Source organism: Lethenteron reissneri, unplaced genomic scaffold (genome assembly GCF_015708825.2).
Source record: "Lethenteron reissneri isolate LAM-NWPU_2019-01 unplaced genomic scaffold, ASM1570882v1 scaffold_624, whole genome shotgun sequence".
Taxonomy (NCBI): Eukaryota; Metazoa; Chordata; class Hyperoartia; order Petromyzontiformes; family Petromyzontidae; genus Lethenteron; species Lethenteron reissneri.
The window spans coordinates 2,356-29,161 of record NW_026892146.1 but is presented as its reverse complement, the minus strand read 5'-3'; the positions used below and the strand labels follow the sequence as shown (position 1 = coordinate 29,161).

The following is a 26,806-nucleotide window of genomic DNA, read 5'->3' as shown; positions in this document are numbered from 1 at the left end:
GTGTGTGTGTGAACCAATCAGTGTGTGTGGACACCATCAGTGTGTGTGTGAACCATCAGTGTGTGTGTGTGATCCATCAGTGTGTGTGTGTGGACACCATCAGTGTGTGTGTGAACCATCAGTGTGTGTGGACACCATCAGTGTGTGTGTGAACCATCAGTGTGTGTGTGTGATCCATCAGTGTGTGTGTGTGTGTGGACACCATCAGTGTGTGTGTGAACCATCAGTGTGTGTGTGTGATCCATCAGTGTGTGTGGGACCATCAGTGTGTGTGTGTGGACACCATCAGTGTGTGTGTGTGAACATCAGTGTGGTTGTGAACCATCAGTGTGTGTGTGTGAACCATCAGTGTGTGTGTGTGAACCATCAGTGTGTGTTGTGTGATCCATCAGTGTGTGTGTGTGGACACCATCAGTGTGTGTGTGAACCATCAGTGTGTGTGGACACCATCAGTGTGTGTGTGAACCATCAGTGTGTGTGTGTGATCCATCAGTGTGTGTGTGTGTGGACACCATCAGTGTGTGTGTGAACCATCAGTGTGTGTGGACACCATCAGTGTGTGTGTGAACCATCAGTGTGTGTGTGTGATCCATCAGTGTGTGTGTGTGGACACCATCAGTGTGTGTGTGAACCATCAGTGTGTGTGGACACCATCAGTGTGTGTGTGAACCATCAGTGTGTGTGTGTGATCCATCAGTGTGTGTGTGTGTGTGGACACCATCAGTGTGTGTGTGAACCATCAGTGTGTGTGTGTGATCCATCAGTGTGTGTGTGGGACCATCAGTGTGTGTGTGGACACCATCAGTGTGTGTGTGTGAACCATCAGTGTGTGTGTGTGTACCATCAGTGTGTGTGTGTGGCACCATCAGTGTGTGTGTGTGTACCATCAGTGTGTGTGTGTGGCACCATCAGTGTGTGTGTGAACCACCAGTGTGTGTGTGTGGACCATCAGTGTGTGTGTGAACCATCAGTGTGTGTGTGTGTGCACCATCAGTGTGTGTGTGTGTGACCATCAGTGTGTGTGTGTGTGTGGACCATCAGTGTGTGTGTGTGTACCATCAGTGTGTGTGTGACCATCAGTGTGTGTGATCCATCAGTGTGTGTGTGTGGAACCACCAGTGTGTGTGTGTGGGACCACCAGTGTGTGTGATCCATCAGTGTGTGTGTGTGTGGAACCACCAGTGTGTGTGTGTGTGGGACCATCAGTGTGTGTGTGTGTGAACCATCAGTGTGTGTGTGAACCATCAGTGTGTGTGTGTGTGTACCATCAGTGTGTGTGTGTGGACCATCAGTGTGTGTGTGAACCATCAGTGTGTGTGTGTGTGCACCATCAGTGTGTGTGTGTGTGACCATCAGTGTGTGTGTGTGTGTGGACCATCAGTGTGTGTGTGTGTACCATCAGTGTGTTTGTGACCATCAGTGTGTGTGATCCATCAGTGTGTGTGTGTGGAACCACCAGTGTGTGTGTGTGGGACCACCAGTGTGTGTGATCCATCAGTGTGTGTGTGTGTGGAACCACCAGTGTGTGTGTGTGTGGGGCCATCAGTGTGTGTGTGTGTGAACCATCAGTGTGTGTGTGAACCATCAGTGTGTGTGTGAACCATCAGTGTGTGTGTGTGTACCATCAGTGTGTGTGTGTGTGGGGACCATCAGTGTGTGTGTGGCACCATCAGTGTGTGTGTGTGTGTACCATCAGTGTGTGTGTGTGATCCATCAGTGTGTGTGTGGGACCATCAGTGTGTGTGTGTGATCCACCAGTGTGTGTGTGGGACCATCAGTGTGTGTGTGTGTGTGGACCATCAGTGTGTGTGTGTGACCATCAGTGTGTGTGTGTGTGTGAACCATCACTGTGTGTGTGTATGTGACCATCAGTGTGTGTGTGGGGACCATCAGTGTGTGTGTGTGAACCATCACTGTGTGTGTGTATGTGACCATCAGTGTGTGTGTGGGGACCATCAGTATGTGTGTGTGTACCATCAGTGTGTGTGTGGTGGACCATCAGTGTGTGTGTGTGGACACCATTAGTGTGTGTGTGAACCATCAGTGTGTGTGTGAACCATCAGTGTGTGTGTGTGTGGACCATCAGTGTGTGTGTGTGCACCATCAGTGTGTGTGTGTGGGGACCATCAGTGTGTGTGTGGGACCATCAGTGTGTGTGTGTGAACCATCAGTGTGTGTGTGTGTGTGAACCATCACTGTGTGTGTGTATTTGACCATCAGTGTGTGTGTGGGGACCATCAGTGTGTGTGTGTACCATCAGTGTGTGTGTGTGGGACCATCAGTGTGTGTGTGTACCATCAGTGTGTGTGTGTGGGACCATCAGTGTGTGTGTGTGTGTGGACACCATCAGTGTGTGTGTTTGGCACCATCAGTGTGTGTGTGTGTGTGTACCATCAGTGTGTGTGTGTGGCACCATCAGTGTGTGTGTGTGTACCATCAGTGTGTGCGTGTGTGCACCATCAGTGTGTGTGGACCATCAATGTATGTGTGTGGCACCATCAGTGTGTGTGTGGGACCATCAGTGTGTGTGTGTGAACCATCAGTGTGTGTGTGTGTACCATCAGTGTGTGTGTGTGGCACCATCAGTGTGTGTGTGTGTACCATCAGTGTGTGTGTGTGTGCACCATCAGTGTGTGTGGACCATCAATGTATGTGTGTGGCACCATCAGTGTGTGTGTGGGACCATCAGTGTGTGTGTGGACCATCAGTGTGTGTGTGTGTGTGGACCATCAGTGTGTGTGTGTGTACCATCAGTGTGTGTGTGACCATCAGTGTGTGTGATCCATCAGTGTGTGTGTGTGGAACCACCAGTGTGTGTGTGTGGGACCACCAGTGTGTGTGATCCATCAGTGTGTGTGTGTGTGGAACCACCAGTGTGTGTGTGTGTGGGACCATCAGTGTGTGTGTGTGTGAACCATCAGTGTGTGTGTGAACCATCAGTGTGTGTGTGTGTACCATCAGTGTGTGTGTGTGGGGGGACCATCAGTGTGTGTGTGTGTGTGATCCATCAGTGTGTGTGTGTGTACCATCAGTGTGTGTGTGTGTGGGACCATCAGTGTGTGTGTGTGATCCATCAGTGTGTGTGTGGGACCATCAGTGAGTGTGTGTGTGATCCATCAGTGTGTGTGTGTGTACCATCAGTGTGTGTGTGTGTGGAACCATCAGTGTGTGTGTGTGTGTGTACCATCAGTGTGTGTGTGTGTGGGACCATCAGTGTGTGTGTGGGACCATCAGTGTGTGTGTGTGTGTGTACCATCAGTGTGTGTGTGTGTGGGACCATCAGTGTGTGTGTGTGATCCATCAGTGTGTGTGTGGGACCATCAGTGTGTGTGTGTGAACCATCAGTGTGTGTGTGTGTGTGGACCATCAGTGTGTGTGTGTGTGTGTTAACCATCAGTGTCTGTGTGTGTGGGACCATCAGTTTGTGTGTGTGGGATCATCAGTGTGTGTGTGTGTGGCACCATCAGTGTGTGTGTGTGTACCATCAGTGTGTGTGTGTGACCATCAGTGTGTGTGTGTGATCCATCAGTGTGTGTGTGTGATCCATCAGTGTATGTGTGGGACCATCAGTGTGTGTGTGTGATCCATCAGTGTGTGTGTGTGACCATCAGTGTGTGTGTGTGATCCATCAGTGTGTGTGTGTGATCCATCAGTGTGTGTGTGTGTACCATCAGTGTGTGTGTGTGCACCATCAGTGTGTGTGTGATCCATCAGTGTGTGTGTGTGACCATCAGTGTGTGTGTGTGATCCATCAGTGTGTGTGTGTGATCCATCAGTGTGTGTGTGGGACCATCAGTGTGTGTGTGTGATCCATCAGTGTGTGTGTGTGACCATCAGTGTGTGTGTGTGTGTGGACCATCAGTGTGTGTGTGTGACCATCAGTGTGTGTGTGTGTGTGAACCATCACTGTGTGTGTGTATGTGACCATCAGTGTGTGTGTGGGGACCATCAGTATGTGTGTGTACCATCAGTGTGTGTGTGTGGGACCATCAGTGTGTGTGTGTGTGTGGACACCATCAGTGTGTGTGTGAACCATCAGTGTGTGTGTGTGTGGACCATCAGTGTGTGTGTGTGCACCATCAGTGTGTGTGTGGGGACCATCAGTGTGTGTGTGGGACCATCAGTGTGTGTGTGTGTACTATCAGTGTGTGCGTGTGTGTGTGAACCATCACTGTGTGTGTGTATGTGACCATCAGTGTGTGTGTGGGGACCATCAGTATGTGTGTGTACCATCAGTGTGTGTGTGTGGGACCATCAGTGTGTGTGTGTGTGTGGACACCATCAGTGTGTGTGTGTGTGTGAACCATCACTGTGTGTGTGTATGTGACCATCAGTGTGTGTGTGTGAACCATCAGTGTGTGTGTGTGATCCATCAGTGTGTGTGTGTGGACACCATCAGTGTGTGTGTGAACCATCAGTGTGTGTGGACACCATCAGTGTTTGTGTGAACCATCAGTGTGTGTGTGTGATCCATCAGTGTGTGTGTGTGTGGACACCATCAGTGTGTGTGTGAACCATCAGTTTGTGTGGACACCATCAGTGTGTGTGTGAACCATCAGTGTGTGTGTGTGAACCATCAGTGTGTGTGTGGGGACCATCAGTATGTGTGTGTGTACCATCAGTGTGTGTGTGTGTACCATCAGTGTGTGTGTGTGTGGGACCATCAGTATGTGTGTGTGTACCTGAATCAGTATGTGTGTGTGTACCATCAGTGTGTGTGTGTGAACCATCAGTGTGTGTGTGGGGACCATCAGTATGTGTGTGTGTACCATCAGTGTGTGTGTGTGTACCATCAGTATGTGTGTGTGTACCATCAGTATGTGTGTGTGTGTACCATCAGTGTGTGTGTGTGAACCATCAGTGTGTGTGTGTGGGCACCACGATGTCACGATCCGTCAGTCACTCAGCGGAAGTGAGCCCCGTTTATTTATTTATTTATACTCGCAACCGTCCGTCCCTCCATGTGGACGCGACGTCCAGCCAGCCACCCAGCCAGCAAAACGTTCCTTTATAACGTACAGCCGTGAGAGTCCGTCTGGCATGAACCACTTTTGCAGCCATGCCCATGCCCACAGGGGGGGGGGGGGGTGAAATAAATAAATAAATAGCCCCAATCCACCAAGACGCGAGTCGCGGCTCTAAAAACAGTCTCGGAATTCATACTCTGAGCATCATAACAAGGCACTGGAGTGTTATATCTTTGAGAATAAATATTTATCTGTGTGTGTGTGAGACCTGTACAATTATACACGCGTGACTACACCACTTAAATTCCTCGCCCCCAGTAAAACCCGCCACGTCACTGATGTCGTTGTATTGACAGCACGTGCGGCTAACGCTTTCTCAACGTGTGTATATATATATTACTATATATCTCGAAGTATCGTTAATTCCTTAGATAGTAATCCTACTCGTATACAATATATATTATATTCATTATTCAAACGAACTCGAAAGGGGTGTTGCCATCAGCTCGTGTTGAACAGCAGCGTGACCAGGACGTCTGCGTGCGGTTCCAGACAGGTGACACCACCATCATAACCATCACCACCATCATCATCACCACCATCATCATCACCACCATCATCATCACCACCATCATTATCATCACCATCATCATCATCATCACCACCATCATCACCACCATCATCACCACCACCATCATCACCACCATCATCATCATCACCATCATCATCACCACCATCATCACCACCACCATCATAACCATCATCACCATCATCATCACCACCATCATTATCATCACCATCATCATCATCACCACCATCATCACCACCATCATCACCACCACCATCATCACCATCATCATCATCACCATCATCATCACCACCATCATCATCACCACCATCATCATCACCACCATCATCATCATCACCACCATCATCACCACCATCATTACCACCACCATCATCACCATCATCATCATCATCACCATCATCATCACCATCATCACCACCACCATCATGACCATCATCACCACCATCATCACCATCATCACCATCACCCTCATCACCATCATCACCATCATCAACATCATCACCATCATCATCACCGATGGCCCTGACTACCCGAGACCGCGCGGCACCCATCGCTGTAATTGAGCAGCCGGATTCTGGGCCGCACAAAAAACAATAACCTCATCGCCAAGTCCCCGCCGCCTTCGTGGCCATCAATTTCACGTCCCGTTCGTGGTGAAGGAGACAACAACGAAAATGTCACTTTCGCCAACAACGCGGAGGCCAAGGGCAGGGTTCTCGTGAAAGGGCGGCCTATAAATGGGGTAGGAAGTGAGGGGGACGGCGGGGGACGCGGAACGTCGGCACCCTGCCTCTCCCCACGCCCCAGCAGGCCCTTGTGGCGGTGAGAATGAGGCCGGGCGGCCGACGTGGGAACGGCATGGGGTCTCCAGTCGGGCTGGACTGGGACCTGCCCTCCCTCGCCCCCCCCCCTCCCCTCTCCGAGGGACCCCCACGCCACATCTAAAAAAAATCGCAGGGTGGTCGCAGAAAGAGCGAGCGTGGGCGACTTCTCTCTATAAGTGCACGGCGTCACGAGACGAAGACCAGCAGCCTCTCCATCAGCATCGTAATTGGAGGCGCAGCCGGAAGCAAACCCATCCATCCAGCCCTCTTCAAAAGGACAGGGCGTGGAGCCGAGCGACGAGGCCCGGGACGCCTCGCTCTGAAAGGTCACGGCGTCTCTGGTGGGGGCACTACCGAAGAACCCAACCCTTGCAACCCATCATGTAAAAGGGCAGAGCGTCTCTCGTGGATCCAGTGCCGTATCGCGGTTGATGTGGGCCCTGGAGTGCAATGAATGGAAATTGGACCGTACCCTGAAATAATCTTCGTAGCCCGGCGACTACGCTCCTGCGGCGCAGTTGCACCGCCTGCGCACTCAGCAACAGCCACGCCTCGCTGGGTGTGTCACACCCACCCCCCACCACCCTCATTAAACGAGCAGGGTGTTGCGAGTGGAGCGCCGGTGTAGAGACCCACTCCTGTACAAGGGCAGGGCGCCGCGGGTTTTTGTTTGTTTTTGACGACCGGGCGAAAAAAAAAGAATTCACGCCGCCGCGGCGTCGTCGTCTAAAAGGGCAGCGTGTCGCGGAAGAGCCTCTCGACGACGGGCGGCGCGGGCACGAGCTCCTCGAGCTTGAGATAGAAGAGCCTCTGCAGGCCCTGCGTGCAGAGCGCGCGCAGCTCGGCGGGAGCCCCCGCGAGGCGCGCGTGCACGTGGCCCCCCGCGCCCACGTGCTCGCGCGCGCTCTGCTGCACGCGCCGCCGCAGCTCCGCCACGCGCTTCGACTCCCGCAGCTCGCGCCGGTCTGGGGGTGGGGAGGGGTGGGGGGTAAAGGCGGGGAGGGGGGGCATAGGGAGATGAGGAGGAGGTGTTGGTGATGGAGGAGCGAGGGATGAAGGGGTGGGGGGCGAGACAGGGGGGGGAGGGCGGCGTGGTGGGTGGCGGGAGGGATTGGAGAGAGGGAGAGAGAGGGAGGATGAGAGAGAAGAGTAACATTGGGGGGGAGAGGTTGGGGGGGCGGGTGGAGCGTGGGGGCAGGGACACCGAGGAAGAAGGAGGAAGGGGTTGAGCAGGGAGATCGAGCGGTGCTAGAGCCACAGGTGGAAGAGAGGCAGTGGCGTGGAAGGGGAAGGTTGAGTTGTCGTGGTGAAGATGAAGGGGTCGGTTCGTGGGATCGGGCAAATGAAGCTATGGCGTAGACAGCCTGCTAGCTAGAGACTTCAATGGACATTGAACCCTTCACATGTTCGGGTTACAATCGACCAGACGTCACTTCTAAGTTGGGCGTAGCAGGACGCTAATTGGTGTTACCGCATTCTGGTCCTCTGTTACGATGGAGTTAATGACGCGGTCAGCTTTCTGTTCATTATTTATTTTTCCAGGTGTCGCTTGTAGACTGGAGTAATCACGTGATTAGTGGCCATAGCGAGATGTATACTGGATGTGGTGTGCCGGGCGTGGGACATATTTTGCGGGTCGCCGATCCTTACCTATCTGGATGAAATGAAGCTGCGCTCTTTGGTTTACTAGGCTCTGGCTCAATCGCACATGTGAATGTGAAGCTGGAAATTACATACATTATCACGTCCTCATCATCATCTTCTTCTTCCCCCGTACACGTGTCCACTGTGTGGATGACGGCCTGCCCATTCCAGGCATGCAACCCGTAAGCCGCACTCATCATCGCTGTGGTGTGGTGCCGAGCCTGGTACAACACTTTCGTTCCCGACAACCCGAAACGACCGCACGGCCACCGCTCACCCGTGAGCAGCACCGTCATCTCGAGGCAGGCGAAGGCCGTGGCGTCGATCTGCAGGGACTGCAGGGACGAGGAGAACTCCAGGATGGGCTCCATCCACTCTCCGAAGGCGCGCAGGCACTGGGAAGGGTGCAGAACCTGCCCCGCGCAGAATACCATGCGGCCCTCCCGGGGTCGCGACCTGCACCAAAGACAAAGATAACCTTAACAGACTGTAGGGGCAAGTGCTGTTAGCGAGCACCTATAAAGGCCTGCACGGTACACGAGGGGGTGGGTGGCCAACACCACGCCCGGCCGCCTTTGTCTCCCTAGCGGCGATGTTTGCACACCGCACCAGGTACTCATTTGAGGCTGAGTCGACCTAGGGGAGGCCCGGGACCGGCTCAGATAATCGTTACTGGGTATTTGCCGAGAGCGGGAATCGAACTCGTGTCACCGGGTTCATAGCGCAGTGCGCTAACCGCTACACCACCACACACCACCACCACCGCTCGCCACCACCGCTCGCCACCACCGCTCGCCACCACCGCTCGCCACCACCGCTCGCCACCACCGCTCGCCACCACCGCTCGCCACCACCGCTCACCACCACCACCACCACCGCGGCACCACGGTCATCACAACCATCTCCTTCAGCTACACGGATGGGATTGTCCGCTAGTGCACAGATGTCCCGCTCGTGCCACGTGGCCCCGCGAGCCTCGGTGAAGCCCCAAGACGATGAACCGCGTTGCCTCTGACAATGAGACAATCAGAATATTTAGAGCTACTTAAATCTGCCCTGAAAAATCACCTCTTTAGAATGGCATTTTCTGCATAGTTTTGGTCGGTTACGCTGCTGGCCCTGAATTATTTCCCTGCTTGCCATGCACGGCACATTGTTATCCTTGGGTGAAATGCACCTTGAATTTTTTCTTTTTTACTTATTAGGATTTATTATTATTTATTGACAGCGTTGTTGGTCAGCACGGACTTCATTCCTTCCCTCTTCTGGGTCAGAGCACGCAGCTCACCAAATTGGAAAAATGTCCCCAGCTTCAAATTCTAGACGAGGAACATGATGGGGGGGCGGGGGTCGACTCAACCCTTCATTCTCGCGGGGTCGATGACAAGGTACCACCTTGTGGGAAGTCAGCAGTGGTTGTCCTGGATGAACTCACCTCCGCCATGGGAATGTGGAATTCCCCCCCAAAAAATATTGTCTCAGGGCCCTAAACAGGCATAGAACGTTGAGTAGGGATCCATCCGGGTTCGTGCCACGTGAGGAGGGGGAAACAGACCCCCCTGAGCGCGGCCTGCGCCTCCAGTCACGGAGCGCGCGTGGCCGCCTCGCACCGGGGACGCGCGCGGACCCCAGCGCTGTGGAGGTGCGGTTCGTGCACCAGGCTGCGAGCCGACACAAGCGTGAGACGGAGAGCGCAGTGGGGAGATGTTAACTCCCTCGCCTGGTATACGGGAAGTCGTGGGTTCGATCCCGACCCTGACGCCTCTATATTTGGAGTTTGCGGTGTCTCTCTCCCCCGTGGTGGCGTGGATGTTTTTTCTGGGTCCTCCGGTTTTTCCCCTCCACGTTTGTATTCAACGTCGCACCCTTAGAGTACTTGGCTACTTTATTTTTCCACGCAATCAGCCACTTCGTTGAGCTATTATTTGTGACAGCCAGCTCGCTTCTAAAAACAGAACTATGAAACTCAGTGGGCCTTTCCTGATAAAATAAAAAGTTTAGTTTTAAGAGATGTTTTCCTGCCGATAACAGCTGCCTCGTGAGCGATCTCTTGTCGTGTTTCGGAGTTTTCTCAGCGAGCCCCCTCTCGTCACGCCTCCTCTACAACGTGAGCATCCAAACGAGCAATGCAGACCATCCCGAGGGGGACGGGGGGGGTCTTCGAGACTCGGCGGTCGATGCTCACTCGCCACGCAAGCACGATGAGCACGTGGCCTCGCCGCCCACTCGGCTGCGTGGCTGCCGCACCACGGCGCGGGACTGCGGAGTCACGTGGTCGGCCGGCGGGCGGCGACGTCATCCGACGTCTCGTCGCGCGCGCCCACGAGGCCATCTCGCGACGCCGCGGGTCGTCCCCCAATTCAAGGCGGAGCGACTCGTTGTCGGGTCATCGGTCGAAGTAGTACAGGGTGCTTCAATGTGTTTTAACACTTATATGGGACTATCGATTTTAATGGGAAAGGAACGGATAATACGCCGTAACGTGATAGCAAATGTACGTTCATAGTTGAAAAAATGAAAAGAGTCTCACACTTATTCGCCATCATAGTCAACAACTTCTCCAGGTGGTCTCCAGAGCCCGGCGGCGCATTTGTTGTCCTATTGTTGCAAATTCTCATAAGTGTACAAACGTATTTTGAAGCACCCTGCATTCTTAGAATCGTGGGTGCAAGAGCGAGCCGCGGTGTTTACGATATTTAAAAAAGAAACGCAACGATTTGAAGCGTTAGGTTAGTTGCGAGTGTTTAAGCTTCGGATTAGCGAAACGAACTCGGCAGCATAATTCGGAGAGCAAACTCGGCAGAGGCGACAGAGCAGGAGCGGACAAAGGCGCGTCCACTCCACCGCCACACACACGGGGGGAGGAGGGGGGGGTGGTCACGCAGGCCATTCTGTCCCACTCGGGGACCTTGCCGGCCTTATACGATATCGGTGAAGAAACGAGGCAAACTCCAAACGAGTCCAAAAAAAATCAATCCTCGTTTCGAATCGTGACCAAAACCATAATCGCGTTCCTCCCACACGCTCCACGTATTGTCTACACTCCCTCCCTCCCCTCCCCCTCCCTCCCTCCCTCCCCCTCCCTCCCCCTCCCTCCCTCCCCCCTCCCTCCGTCACCTGTAGGCGAGGCGGAGGACGAAGAGCTCGAGGATGGCGGCGTCGAGGAGGATGTCCTGGTCGGGTCTGGCGAGGCTCGGGAAGCCCGGGAGACGCGAGGCCCACGCGCGGCTCGCCTCCGCCGAGGTGGCGAGCAGCTCGTAGAAGACGCGCACGTGGTCAGCCTCGGCGGCCGGGCCCCCGGGGTCGTGCTCGCCCGCGGGGCTGTACTGCTCCCGGCACACGGACGGGGGACAAGCGTCCAGACGAGACGCGGATGCTCGAGATGCATTCACGAGGCTTTGCAGACGCGGGTGGTGTATCGATGCAGATCGATGCGCGCGGTGGGCACGCTCCGACTCGCGCACGGATACGGACACACGCGCGTGCCGAGGTGTCTCTCACGATGCTCGCGAGCCGAGTGCCCGCGTGTCACGCGCGCGGGCTGCACGCGCGGGTATGCAGACGGGGCAGACGGACACTCTAAATACATGCAGGCTACACACGCGGGCAACAACTCGGACACTTCACAAGGCACACACACACATCACACAGAGACATCCACAGAGAGATGAAGAGAGGGACATACAACATGTATACACACAGGCACACACAAATACTTAAGCAGATACAAACATACTCAAAATACTCAACAACACTGCCTTAAAAGAAATTCATATATATTCTGTGGTTCTTTCCTGCAGTCACGAAAGCTCCAAAATTAAAATACATATATAACCTGCGACGTTTCGGTCAATACACATTTTTCGTGGCACAAAAACCATACAGATGATTACAAATATACACAAACAAAGATCCCCCGTATAACCTTAACAAACTGTTAGGGCAAGTGTTGTTAGCACCTATGAAGGCCGGCACAGCACGCGAGGGGGTGAGTGGCCAACACCACGCCCGGCCGCCTTTGTCTCCCCAATGGCGATGTTTACACATCGCACCAGGTACTTATTTGAGGCTGAGCCGATCTAGGTGAGGCCCTAGGACCGGTACAATATAATCGTCACTAGTGTTGGCCGTGAGCGGGAATCGAACGGGTTCGTACCGCAGCACGCTAACCGCTACACTACCGCACACACTCTTCCGTATAGCCTTCAGAGACTGTTGGGGCAAGTGCTGTTAGCGAGCACCTATGAAGGCCAGAACGGCACACGAGGAGGTGGGTGACCAGCACCACGCTCGGCCGCCTTTGTCTTCATCGTGGCGATGTTTACACAGCGTACCGGGTACTCATTTGAGTCTGAGTCGACCTAGCGGAGGCCCAGGGCCGGTTCAAATACTCGTCACTGATATTGGCCGTGAGCGGGAATCGAACTCGTGTCGCCAGGTTCGTAGTGCAGCGCGCTAACCGCTACACTACCGCTCTCCACAACACTCGCATACATACACTCACGCACACTCACGCACACTCACATGCACACATTGAGAGGGGCACGTGTCTCTATTGGGCGATGCTCCGGACTCCAGCCCATGTCCGCCTGGTACTCGACGAAAAATATCGGTGCAAAGTCGCGCGAGAGTGCACGAGGAGACCACTCGAGTTGATTTAGGAAGTCACAATTGTAAACTCAATTTTAAACTTATTTCCTTAAAACTGCTTTTTGTCTTTAGTCTGTTTTCCTTCCCCTGCATCTCCAACTAGCACGGTTGGCTACGTGCGGTGCGACAAAAGTTCCACATATATACAGGAATACTCGGAAGGTAAACCGAGGATGGATAGAGGAAACGAAAGAAGGAGGAAGACGAAACGCCGTGGTTCTTTGGAGAAGGGGAACGCGAAAGTTGTATCCACGCCACTGGGTTTTTTCCCACTGATTTAGGCGAATCTCTCCGTAGGCTGCCCGCGGCCACAGATTAATATTCATGAATCGGTTCGCCTTGCGTCTCCGAATGCGCCGCGTTCTATACAAATGCCCAATTCGAGGGCTCCGAGGATTGTACGATAACGGCAGCGATGTGGGGACTTACCGGCAGGGTCTAAATGCGACCACATCTCAAGATGCTGCGCGGAACCAATGGGAATGTTTCCGGCAGGGCGAGATGCAGGCGATCAGTCGCAGAGCGAGGGGACAGAGGAAGCTATTGAACCGAAAACTAAACTATTTGTTTTTATTTTGCTAGATAAAGCCCACTGAGCTATATAGCAATTTTTTTCAGAAGCGACCTGGCCACAAATGACAGCTCAACGAAGCGGCTTGTCATCATGTGGACATTTAAAGCGGCAAAACTACGCGAAGAGCGTGTTTCCAAATGTGGAGGGAAACACCGGGGGACCTGGAGAACAATCCACGCGACCACTGGGAGAACGTGCAAATGTACAGGCGTCAGGATCGGGACCGAACCCCACGACTTTCTGTACACCAGACGAGGCCGTTAACATCTTGCCGCCTTAACAGGAGCACAGAGCCGCCAGCACGGATGGCAGGACGGGGTGAGGAGTTCCAGACTCTGAGCAGCAGAGGAGAAAGAGCGACCTCCCATTCAGCTAAATGTTGAGCGCGGGACTTCGTTAGCGAATATGACGCTGAGGAGGAGTAAAGTGTCAACATCGCCGGGATGATGGTGGAGTATTTAAAAAAAAACAATTGCAAACAAAAAAATATTTTTACTTAACGAGGGGGGTCATCCACGTCCCGAAAACCAGTTCGGGTGAATGATGTTATTGAGAAGTGTAAGCTGGCTAAAGAGACGGCGCTGATGATTGCAGGGTTTGGGGAGAGCGGATATCACTGGGGGCGAGAGCAATCAGCTCGGTGACAGGGAGAATGGAAACGAGAATTGTCTAGGAAAGAGGTGGCGGGTCGGGCGGTGGGGGGGGCATCACAAGCATCCTCTATTCTGCACCACCAACGCCGTCATCATCCAGCCGCCTGAGTCCTCTCCGTCATCACGTAGCCACGTCACCGCCAGCGACGTCATTGCCATCATCGTCATGTCACTACCGCCAGGGTCATTATCATCGCGATCGAGTCCGCGAGAGCTGAGTGAGCGCCTTTGTCTTCCGCAATTATACGCGGCGAGCGTTTCGATCCCTTACGTCAGCCCCCCACGCTCTATCGTTGTGCGCTGGCGGAACATTCGGCGCCTTCGAGAGTCCCTGCGAAATGTCAGGCGTCCCGCGTCGACGTCCGCCTCTCACGAGCTCCATCTCCCCCCCCCCCCCCCCGTGCACGCGCCACCCCCCCGAGAGTCCGAGCCAAACGTTGCGAACGTCACCTCGATGAAGAAGCCTCTTAGCCGCGCAGCGCTGCGCCATGATTACACCCACAGTCGACTCGAGATCAATTGCCGGCCACGGCTACGGCGGCGTACAGTCGCGGCGAGTGATATAGGGACCGGTTCTGCCTCCAACCCCACCCCCGCATAATCAAGATCTGTATTTATTCTGGAGGAATCCGATGAGCTATGAAGTTATTTTTTCACAGATGTCCACCATAGACACCCCCCCTCCGCCCCGACCCTCCCGTTCCGGCTGGGGGTAAAAGTTTGTCAACTTCGAGTGAACGCAAGATGTGCAGTTGACTTTCAGGTGACCTTGCTGCGCCCCATAGTTTCAAACGTCAGTCCAGTGACGTCGCTAAATTGGCATTAATTTATGGCCCTTTAAATGTTTTTTTTATTCAATTTGCAAGTAATTATTGACGTTTTAAAACCCTCTTCCTCGGAGCCCGCCCCACATGGTCCTGGTGCGGGTTGGTGATTGGGCGGTGGGACCTTGTCAGGGAAGGTCGGGAGGCAAAACGCAACGAAGAGATCATCGCTCGCCACTGGGCGGTAACCGTGGCGAAGACGGCCCGAGGTGTGTCGGATGTCTGCTTCGCCTGCGGCACCTTCAGATTATTCGGCGCTCGCGTGTTTCTGTTCGTTTTGTTCGTTTTTAATCGCAAAACGTCGTGCAAATGTAAACCCCCGATAGGCGGGGCAGCGTCACGGCGTCCGTCTCGGGCTCCTGGGGCCGCGTGCGCTGTCACCCCGGGGCTGCGCGTGGGCGCTGCGATGGTGCCACGTCCAGAGTTTCCGCGGCTGAAATCTTGCGAGTAAAAACAAGCAACAGGGAAGGTGGTGGTGGAGGTTGCGCGATAGGACGGGCGGGCATACACCGGTACCCGTTGGGCGGCGCTAGAGTGGTGGTGCTGCTGCTGCTGGTGGTTGTGCTCGCTCACAACACTTGCCCCAAAAAGTATGTTAGGGCTACACGGGGGATCTTTGTATTTGTGAAGCGGTGGTGCAGCGGTCCGTGAATTGCGCGTTACGATCCCACCGACCTCGGTTCGATTCCAGGCCACGGGCGTGATCAGTGCGGCACGCCGTATTTGAACCCTTTCCTGGGCCTTCTGCCTAGCTTGACTCAGCCTGGAGATGAGTGCCTGGTGTGGGCTGCGTAGACGCCAGTGACTGGGGATACAAAGGCGGTCGGACGTGGTTCTCGCAGCAGCAGGACCATGCGTCGCTGGCTCTAGCTCTCGCTACATCTCGAACCCGGAGACCCCAGTTCGAATCCTGTAAAATCAACATCGGTGACAAATATTTAACCGGGCCATGGGCCTCCCCTAGGTAGAGTCACGTATGTAGAAATAAAAAAAAGTAAATACATTTTAATTTTATTTTATTTCTGCAGTCACGAAAGCTTAACTTTTATATTAAATGAGTACTTTGTGCGGTGTGCAAACATCAGCTACTGGGTGAGTCAAAGGCTACCGGCCGTGGTGGGTCACCCACCTCCTCGGGTGCGTGGCGGTCTACGAGCGCTTGCAGCCCCATGATGTATGAGTGACGATACGGGGATCCGAGTATTTAGTGGCGGTTGGGGATACGAGGTGAAGGCCACAATTCACGTGTGGAGTGATTGTAGGGAATAACATGAACGGCGTGTGCGTTTGACGTGTAGTCGACCGCACAGTCGTGGCAGCGGTGGACTGAGACACGGGCTGACTGCTTTGACTCGGGGTGGTGTCGGCGGCCGAAGAGGCCCGAGCGGGATGAACATCACCGCGCGTCGGCGTCGTTGTCGGAATTCGAAGGTTGATACAAAAAAAAAACACGCAACGACTCAACAACGGCTCGCGACTGAGCACTCCGAGCGAAGCACCACGAGTCTTGAAGTAACGAGAGGTGCGTCAAAAGTTGTTAGAAAGAAAGAGAAACGAGCCATAGCCGTTCTCATTCGACGCGAGCCTCGTTACGTAATCGCTGTTGGGATCACCGTGATATTAACCACTGACGCCGACTCCGTCACAACGGCATAGCCGCAATCATCATTATCGTCATCATCAATCATCTTACCACCATCATCATGTCATAACCACCACATTCATCGTGATTTTCGTCAACTAACCATCAACGTCATCGACATCATCATAAATCATAATTTGCGCCAACATCGTCATCTGACCACATCCATCATCGTCGTCGTCACCATCATACCACAAAGATTACGTCCATCATCTACTCACCGACATCACCATCACGTCATAACTAAGTACATCATCAAGATCATCATCCTCTTTGGTTTTTTCGGTAAAGTCACGTAGGTAAAACAATTAATAAAATAAAATAAATGAAAACAACTAAATTGAATCACGACGTATCGGAGGCAACACAAGCCTCCCTCATCCGGCACAGCAAAATGAGGGAGGCTTGTGTTGCCTCCGAAACGTCGTGGTTTAATTTAGTTGTTTTCATTTATTTTATTTTCTTAATTGTTTTACCTACTTGACTTTACCGAAAAACCATAGAGTATGGTTCCTTGCAGTCACGAGAGCTGCAAATCTAAGATCATCACCATCATCACCATCATCACCATCATCACCATCAGCAGCTCACCATGGAGTAGTCGAGGTGCGCGGCTGCCGGCCACGAGTCGTGGTGAGCCCGCGCCACGCCGCACAGCAGCGCGTTCCCTCCCGAGCCGTGCTGCTGCCCGTGTTGCTGCCCTTCCCCGGGGCTGCCCACTCTGCCGTGTGCCCGCCCTGCCCCCGCGCCCTTGGGCTTGGAGGGGAGGCGGCCTCGCCTGCCCTTGAGGCTGTCGGTGCGAACCACTGCGCGCGCGCACGGAAGAGAAACGCAGACTCCGTCTTAGCGCGGGCGGGCGGACGCATGCGTGACCATTGCACGCGGAGCCGTGGATTGTTTCATAATCACGGTGTGGTTGCTGGGCACGGGGCCGCCGCCACCGCCACCCCCCAAACACAGACACAAATAATAACCTCAAAACGCCAAAGCGGGCAGCGGCGAACGGGACCGCTAAAAGTTGCAATGAGTAAGAGCGAACACGTGTTTTCTTGAAATGAGCTGAGATTATCGTCAGAACGGAGAGATACACCACGGCGTGCTGCCGGAATGCAGATTATAATTACCAATAATAATAATACAAATACACGAAGAAGAGGAGGTGTTCGCCCATTCTGTCAGTTTTCCGCCGAAAACAGGTGGGAAAAATCTTGCATAACAAACAAATGCAAGTGAATTGCCAAATCGATCCCGTAACGATGGAAAGATCCGATAAAGCTGCACGGGTCTCGTCGACGCAGTGCAGACGTCGTCATGCGCGATGATTCCGTTTCAAATAAAAACTGGGAGGTGGATCCACGCGAGTTGTGAAAGTGGACATTTAACTCCACGCGTCTCTTCGACATGTACCGGTGGGTATTGTGCTGTCTTTCGTCGGCCGTTAAAACACAAAACAATGCGAGGAACATTTCACGAATCACATCACCGACTTTGTTGACACGGGGCTACCGCTCCGTATTCGCAAATTAATTGAAATCAGCGCATCCGTTTTGTTATTTGCGTTCGAAAATTGGCCACGCGTAACCGCGATTAACACGCGGCGCCGAGTGATGGTTACGACAAAGATCCCCCATGTAGCCTTAATAAACTGTAGGGGCAAGTGCTGTTAGCGACTACTTATTTAGGTCGTCACGGCACACGACGAGGTGGGTGGCCGGCACCACGCCCGACCGCCTTTGTCTCCCCAGTGGCGATGTTTACACACCAGGTATTCATTTGAGACTGAGTCGACCTAGTGGAGGCCCATCACCCGCACAGACAATCGTCTTTGGTGTTGGCCGTGATCGAGAATTGAACTCGAGTCGCCGGTTTGTAGCGCGGCGCACTAACCACGACACTACCGCTCCCCATAATGGTAACTACGAGCAGAACCACACAAAGACAAAGATCGCCCGTATAACCTTAGACTGTAGGGGCAAGTGCTGTTAGCGAGCACCTATGAAGGCCGGAACGGTACACGAGGGGGTGGGTGGCCAGCACCACGCCCGACCGCCTTTGTCTCCCCAGTGGTGATGTTTACACACCTCACCAGGTACTCATTTGAGGCTGAGTCGACCTAGGGGAGGCCCAGGACCGGTTCAAATAATCGTCACTGGCGAGTTCATAGCGCAGCGCGCTAACCACTACACTACCGCAAACACACACAGACACACACAAACACACAGACACACAAATACACACACATAGACACACAGACACACAAACACACAGACGCACAAATACACACAGACACACAAAAACACACACAAACACACACACAAACACACACAGACACACACAAACACACAGACACACAAATACACACAGACACACACAGACACACACAGACACACACAAACACACACAGACACACACAAACACACAGACAGACACGCACAAACACACACAGACACACACAAACACACAGACACACACAGACACACAGACACACACAAATACTCAGACACACACAGACACACACAAACACACACAGACACACACAAATACACACACAGACACACACAAACACACAGACAGACACGCACAAACACACACAGACACACACAAACACACAGACACACACAGACACACAGACACACACAAACACACACAAATACTCAGACACACACAGACACACACAAACACACACAGACACACACAAATACACACACAGACATACAAACACACACACAGACACACACAGACACACACAGACACACACAAATACACACACCGACACGAGGTCAGCAATGCGTTACTAGTGCAGAGGGGAAACGTGACGGCGAGGAGTGACGCCGCAGTGACGTGGCCGCGAGAGTGATCGTGCCATTGGTTGCATGTTCTTTTGTTGTTGTTGTTATTATTGTTGTTGTAACGAACGAAGTTTGTAACTCGCAGGACTCAAGTCCAGGGGTGTGTAACGACGAGGATGAGGGAGCTCATTGATTATTTTATTCCCAGCAACACCTGGCCGTTATAGTTTCACGATCTCGTTTAATTTCGAAAAAAGTTATCTCAACTCAACTTAAACCCCCTTGATGCGGGGGGGCGGGGCAGCGTCGCTGCGTCCGCCTCGCGTCGACCTGCTGTAACGAGCCGGTTAGGGGCACTTACAGCTGAAGGCACGCGCGCACTACAACCGTGAGTAACGCGCTTTATATCCGTGAGTAACACGCTTTGTATCCGTGAGTAACACGCGTTATATCCGTGAGTAACAGGGATAGATCCGTGAGTAACACGCGTTATATCCGTGAGTAACACACGTTTTGTATCCGTGAGTAACACGCGTTATATCCGTGAGTAACAGGGATATATCCGTGAGTAACGCGCTTTATATCCGTGAGTAACACGCTTTGTATCCGTGAGTAACACGCGATATATCCGTGAGTAACACGCGTTATATCCGTGAGAAACACGCGTTATATCCGTGAGTAACACGCGATATATCCGTGAGTAACACGCGTTATATCCGTGAGTAACACGCGTTATATCCGTGAGAAACACGCGTTATATCCGTGAGTAACACGCGTTATGTCCGTGAGAGACACGCTTTGTATCCGTGAGTAACACGCGATATATCCGTGAGTAACACGCGTTATATCCGTGAGTAACACGCGTTATATCCGCGAGTAACGCGCCGTACATCAAGGGACGCCGCCCGCGAACACGAGACGTTTCGTTTCCGCGTGAACACCGCCAGCCACTGCGAACGCGCGTGGCTTGGAGTCGGCGCCGTGTTGGAGATATTGAGCACGGCGCAGATGGTGCGCGTTCACGTGAGGAGCGACCTCCGTGCGCCCTAAGCCTCCCCCCCCCTCCTCCTGTGCTACCGCGTGTCCAAACACGTGCAGGCAATACTCGTGTGTACGGGTACTCGTGCCCCCCAAATGTCCGTGCGGATGGATGTTCGTGTGCTCCGCGTGGCCCCCGCGCCCCCCCCCCCCCCCACACACACGTGTCTAGAGCCCGTGGCACCCCCTTCCCCCCGTGCCCCCCCCCCCCACACACGCGCGTCTAGAGCCCGTGCCCCCCCCCCCCCCACCCCGTGCCCCACGCACCTTCTCGGATCATGCCCACGCTGAGGCACTTCTGGAAGCGGCAGAACTGGCAGCGGTTTCGGCGCCGTTTGTCGACGGGGCAGCTCCGGCTGGCGAGGCACACGTACTTGGCGTTCTTCTGCACCGTGCGCTGCGACACGGGGACACCCACGCGAGTTGAGCGGTGCGCAATAAGCTGATGCAAGGGAGGAGCGGTGGCGCAATGGTTAGCCCAACTCTCCGTGTGCGATTGCCGGCCACGGCTTAATGCATCGGTGGCGATTGATGTTCGAACCGGTCCAGCCCGTCCGCCCCCCCCCGACCCCAACCCGCGCTGTGGCCGGCGGTGGTGAAGCTCGGGCACATCACATGGACGCCTTCGTGGCGTGGGGATGCTTTCATCCAGCAGCGGATTGATGAAACGGCCGTCGAATTTTGATATTAATGTGTTGATGTACATCGGTGAAGTTACAACAGAAACTGTCTAGCGACTGCCTTTGCTCATGCAAATCCAAATCTGCGTGTGTCTTGTTGTTGAATCAATAGAAATCTGAAACTTGTCACAAACGTGGCCCAGTCTCAGTTCATAATGAACAAAAATAAGTTGTTGTTTTTTCCCCCCATGCTCGTTCCACCACGAGTCAGGGCTCGGCGGTTCACCGCTTTCTACTCGGAGGCCGCGGTTAGCCTCGCCTCGTTTCGTGTCGCTTTACCTCTCGTGCTCGACACGAGACAATTAGCGATCTCCGGCACCAATGAACCTGCCAATTCGCCTGCAGGTATACAATTCGGCGCGGCTGATTACTGCTTCCGTGTGTGTATGTATGTGAGGCTGACGGACAGACGCGACCACGCGAGGTGCTGATGTGGTCAGAAGCACGCGCGTACGCCTTTGTCTCCCCCAATGCTCGCACTGTGTGTACTCGGAGATTGCGGGACATCGGGTCACGTTCAGATTGCGCTCTCTAAGATGCCACTCTGGGTGCGCGTCGTGCCGAGCAATCGAAAAAAAACTGTAAATGTTGTGGTTCACGCTTCAATACACCGGCGGGCTCAAGCAGTGAACTATTTGTCTTTTGTCAGCGTGGCACTTTTTTTGCTGATTGACCGTGTCGGGTAGTGGAGGGTTACGACACATTTATAAATAACGCGATCTAACCCAAAAACGTTGATTATGAATCGAACCCCGGTTATCAGGATCGTAGCGCAGCGGGCCAACAGCTGTGACACCAATAAAGACACACAGCTAAGACAAAGATCCCTCCTATAGCCTTAGCAGACTGTTGGGGAAAGTGCTGTTGGCGAGAGAGTGGGTGGCCAACACCACTCACCCGAACGCCTTTGTCTCTCCAGGTACTCATTTAAGTCTGGGTCGACCTAGGGGAAGGCCCAGCACCGGTTCACATATTCGCCACTGGCATCAATCCCACACGCGCGCGCACACACTCGGGGGAGTACGGCGGTGATTATGTGCTCAATCCTGCTCGAAGTTATCACGTGGACCGTGCAGCGAGGGCACGCGAACGTAACTCGCAAGTGTCATGCACCCTCCTCTGCGGATCGCACTCAATCGAATTGTTGACGCTTCAGCGGCTCGTTCGCTAAGTGGGCTGTAAGCGAGACAATGCGATCGTCGTTATTTTGATGTCCGATAAAGCGACAATCAACGTCTCTTGCGACTCCTCTGCAGCAGGACAAATCATTATGTCTGAATGAATATACGAGGTCTGTGGTAGCGCGTTGTACACGCTACCCCAGACTCCTGAGTTCAATACCCGGCCTCGAATAACAAGTGACCTGGGTCTTGTATACCACGGTGTGGTGTGTGGTCATCAGCACAGGAGAGACAAAGGCGGCCGGGCGTGGTGCTCACCACACCATGCTCTCGTGTGCCTTACTTTCGTGTCCGCTCTCACCACTTGACTCCACAGTCCCTTAAGATTCATGCAACGACAGTTTGGATTTGTTAGAGGGTCTAAATGCATCTGAAATCGCAAGACGCTGTTCAGCTAAACGTGGAATATCTGAATCGTTCCCGGGCCTCCCCTAGGTTGACTCAGCCTGAAATTCGTGTTTGGATCGGTGTCTAAATATTACTACTGGGGAGACAAAGGCGGTTGGGCGTGGATATTGGCCACACTGCACCCACATGTACCGTCCCGGGCTTAATAGGTGCTCGCCTACAGCACTTTCCCCTACAGTCTGTTCAGGCTATACGGGATCCTTTGTCTGTATTTTGAATGTGTGTATTCGTGACCTTGCGTTTTGCGTTCATGCGTGAGCCTGTAATGTGTGTTAGTGAGCACCTATGAAGGATCGAAAGGTACACGAGGGGTGGGTGGCCAGCACCACACCCGACCGCCTTTGTCTCCCCAGTAAGAATGTTTACGCACAGCGCAAGGTACTCTTTTAAGGCCGAGTCGACTTAGGGAAGGCCACGACCGGTTCAGATATTCGTCGCGGGTGTTGACCGCGAGCGAGAATCGAACTCGCGTGGCCAGGTCCGTATCGCAGAGCGCGCAAACCGCTCCCCTTGCCCTAAACAAAAAAAACCTCAGCAAATCCTATCAGGGGGATCTTTGTCTTTGTGCTGCGCGCGCTTCCTGCACGCGACCACCACCACCACCACCACCACCCCACCCCCTGCGCCGCCGCCGCCCACGCGCTCACCTTGAAGAAGCCCTTGCACCCCTCGCACGTGCGCACCCCGTAGTGCTGGCACGCCGCGTTGTCCCCGCACACGGCGCACATCCCCTCGCTGGGCGGGGGAGACGTGGGGGTCGGGAAGCGCCGCGCGGCGAAGCGGCCCGGCGATTCCACGTCTTCGTAGCGCTGAGACATCAGCTGATGCTGCTGCTGCTGCTGATGTTGGTGCTGCTGCTGCTGCGACGCTTGTGATTGTGGCCCCAGACCCCGCGGGTAGTCGGTGGGAGACGGGGCGAGCGGCATCCCACCCACCACCCCGTGGGCCCCACCTCTGCCCATGCCCGAGTCCGAACGCTGCGCTCTGCTCGTCATGGCGAGGTCGAAGTTGTCGCCGCCGGACATGACGGCGGGCAGGGGACCACCCGCGAACGACATCGCCATCTCCCTGCCGACGCCCACGTCGCTCGTGCCCTCCGCGTACCCTGCGTGAGCCGCTCTCGCCCCGGCCCGCGACGCATCCCCGCCCGGGGACCCCCGGCTTGAGCCGCTGCTGCTGCTGCTGCTGCGAGTTGAGGGAGTCGGAGAAGGTCGAGTACCCGGGACCGGGCGAGGAAGACGAGGCGACCTGCAGACCGCGGTGCGCGTCCGGGTCACCCGGGACCGCGAACCCTGGCGGTAGGGGCTCTGCCGAGGGGAACCCGGCACGGGGTTCGCCCGCCGGAGCTCGGTGGAAGCAGCCGACGTAGCTGGAGAAGCGGGGACCCCCGTCCGCGCTCGGCGGCGCGTCCCGCCCGGGCAGGTAGAACTTGTAGGGCACGGGGGACGAGGAGGATGGAGGCTGCAAGGATTTGTACCTGGACGCGGGCAGCGCCTTCACGCCGAGCTCAGTGAGGCTGGTGATGGTGTAGTCTCTTGGGAAGGGCAGCGCGCCCAGGGCTGCCCCCACGTCCCACGTTCTCTGCAGCAGCTGCGGATGCTGCTGCTGCTGCTCCTGTTGCATGTCGGTGTAAGCGGCCGGCGGGGTGTGCGGCGGAGACGCTTTGAAGTATTCCCGCGCCCCAGAGCCTCCGTTGAGCTGCTGCTGATGCTCCTGGTGCTGCTGATGCTGCTCCTGGTGCTGCTGGTGGTGGTGCTCGTGACTCGGGTGTGGGTACGACGCGCCGTGCAGCAGGCAGGACATCATGGGCTGCACCTCTGCCTTCACCACCGCGGGCGCGGGCTGCCGCTGGTCGGTATTATCTTCGTCCTGTTGCGCGTTCTGGTACTCGTGGCTGCTGCCTGCTGCTGCTGGTGGTGATGATTCTGGTGCTGGTGGTGCTGGTGGAACGCGCATGAGTCGGAGGTCTTTCCCCCGTAGCCCGGGTCGGCGTTCGCGAGTTCCATGTTAAAGCGCACAAACTCTGGGGTGCCGAGACGCGGGCTCAGGTCCAACGGCTGCAGCTCGAGAGCCTGGCCGTGCGCGTGCACGCAGGCTTGATAGGACAAGGACGATGATGAAGAGGAGGATGATGATGATGAGGATGAGGCCGCGCGGCGCTCTGGAACCTGCATGAGACGCGAGGAGGAGAGCGCACTTTGCATCAGGTGCAGCTCAGGGCATGCAGCGCTCATGGTTGGGAAAGGGGATCCAGGTCCCGCTCGTCCCCCACGTGTCCGTGTCCCCTCGTCCCGAGACACCCCCCCCCCAGCCCCCCTTGTCCCGCGCTGTCTTCTGTTGGAGCTGGCAGCTGGGGCTCGTCGTGTGTGGGGAAAGGGGGGGTTGCGAGGGAGCTGCACGGGGCTCAGAGTCGAGCAGGGAGACACGAGGCTGGGAAGACAAAGGCGGACGCCGCGGTTACTTCTCCACGCTCAACTCTTTGAATTGAATTTGTCACGCGATTTTGTGTGCGTTTTACATCGGCCGTCGAACTCGAAATTATTCTTGGAAGCGTGATTCTGTCAGCCTGTAATTCAAAATGTTTAGTAAAAATGTTTCGTCAGCTTTATCGTTGCAGACAATATGATGATGATAACACCGATAATAACGCGAACTATTATAATAACGTTACACCCGTTCGTCCACTCGCATCTGGATCAAGGCCTCCTCATGACCCGGCACACAGTCGACACTGGAATACGTTCGTCAACTCGGGGACCACACGAGCAGGCGCTACGCTGCTCCTGCTCAGCCCGTGTGATCGTCTCAGCGGCTGAACGCGCTCGAACACAACAACGGAAAAGATGCGCGTGCACGTTCCATGAATGGCAGATCACAGACTCGCCCGACTGCGACTGTGGAGAAGTCCAAACCATGACGCACGTCACCGACGAATGCTCCCTCACGCACGCCATGGCGGTGTCTCTGAAATCCACGCCGCGTCAACCACCTAACTGGACTGGATGAGGAACCTTTGCATTAATTTATGACGATCATTAAGAAGAAAATAAAAACTGTGGCTTTTCACAATGCCATGGCAAAGAGAAGACGGCTCTTGTGTACAACGCGCCCTGTCACAATTTCCCTCTCTGCTCATCCTTTCTCATCCAATGATTGTGATCACGACTACAACCTCTACTTTAGTATCACATCAACCGTTGCCTTTAACAAACAAACAACAACATCATCTCATCTCCATCGAGTGCCGTAATTCACTCGCCCGTGCCTCTCTGGCGGGCACATTGAACGCACCGTGGGCACAGCCACACGTCCCGGTGCCGTCTCGCGTCTCGCGATGCCGGGTGCGGCGGCTCGCTGCGCGCGCACGGGGACACCGCGCGCGAGCTTCCCACTCGCGGGCGAGAGAAGAGTGCGGAGTCTACGAAGACGTCGTTGGAGGCTCCGGCCTCACCGCGGCCTTCACGCGTCGCACGCCGGCGAACGCGGCGCCTGTCTCGCCTCTGTCGGGGGGTCCTTTTTCAGAACTTAACTTCGTTGTTTTTCGTTTGCGTGCGTGTGGGTGGGGGGGGGGGGGGGGTGAGCGGTGGTGCAGCGGTTTTAGCGCGCTGCGATACAAAACCCGGCCACCCGAGTTCCAGTCCCGCTCAGGACCAACATCGTTAAACGATTATCTCAGGCCTCCCCTCGGTCGACTCAGCCTCAATTGAGTACCTGGTGCGATGTGTAAACATCGCACTCGGGAGACAAAGGCGGCCGGGCGTGGGTGCTGTCCACCCACCCCTCGTGCGCTTTGGCGGCTTTCATAGGGGCTCGCTAGCAGCACTTGCCCCAGCAGCCTGTTAAGGCTACCGGGGGGGTCTTTGTGTGCGTGTGTTTGTGTGTGTGCGTGCATTGTCCGGCAAATTTGCTCCTATTCACGGTGATAGATAACAATCAGTGGCAAGTGTGATCTGATCCTGTGCCCCCCACCACCCCCCCCCAAGTCGACTCAACCTTAAATGAGAACCTACTTCGTTGCGGCGCGTAAATATCAGCACTGGGGGGGGGAGGTTGGTTTATTTCGGACTGCTTCTTGTGTTTAGTTTGTTATCCTTCCCCCGGCACCTCCGATTAGCACGGTCGGCTACGTACGGTGCGAAAGAAGTCCAACATGACATCTCTTTTTATCCTGATCGGCAGTAATAGGTGCTCGCAAACAGCACTTGCCGTGGCATTCGCGGAGAGAGAAAGGTACATTTGAGAAATAACCTTCTGTCATTTCTGGTATTCTCTCTGAGACTCGATATCACTCACGAAAGTCAACGCGATTATCGTGTTAGAATATAAGCAACACTCCGTTACGT

General features: G+C 54.6%; 1 protein-coding gene across 1 annotated transcript; it reads right to left on the bottom strand.

Annotated features, from left to right (window-relative positions):
* Nucleotides 1-4,943: 4,943 nt before the first annotated feature.
* LOC133339997 (nuclear receptor subfamily 4 group A member 1-like) lies at nucleotides 4,944-24,086 on the bottom strand. The gene is made up of 7 exons (XM_061548094.1): nucleotides 23,683-24,086; nucleotides 23,111-23,648; nucleotides 20,462-20,591; nucleotides 16,959-17,173; nucleotides 11,142-11,350; nucleotides 8,302-8,480; nucleotides 4,944-7,345 (listed from the first exon to the last, which is right to left on the bottom strand). The coding sequence occupies exons 1-7, from the start codon at nucleotides 24,084-24,086 to the stop codon at nucleotides 7,107-7,109; spliced, it is 1,914 nt and encodes a 637-aa protein (XP_061404078.1). The 3' UTR covers nucleotides 4,944-7,106.
* Between the last annotated feature and the right edge of the window lie 2,720 nt (nucleotides 24,087-26,806).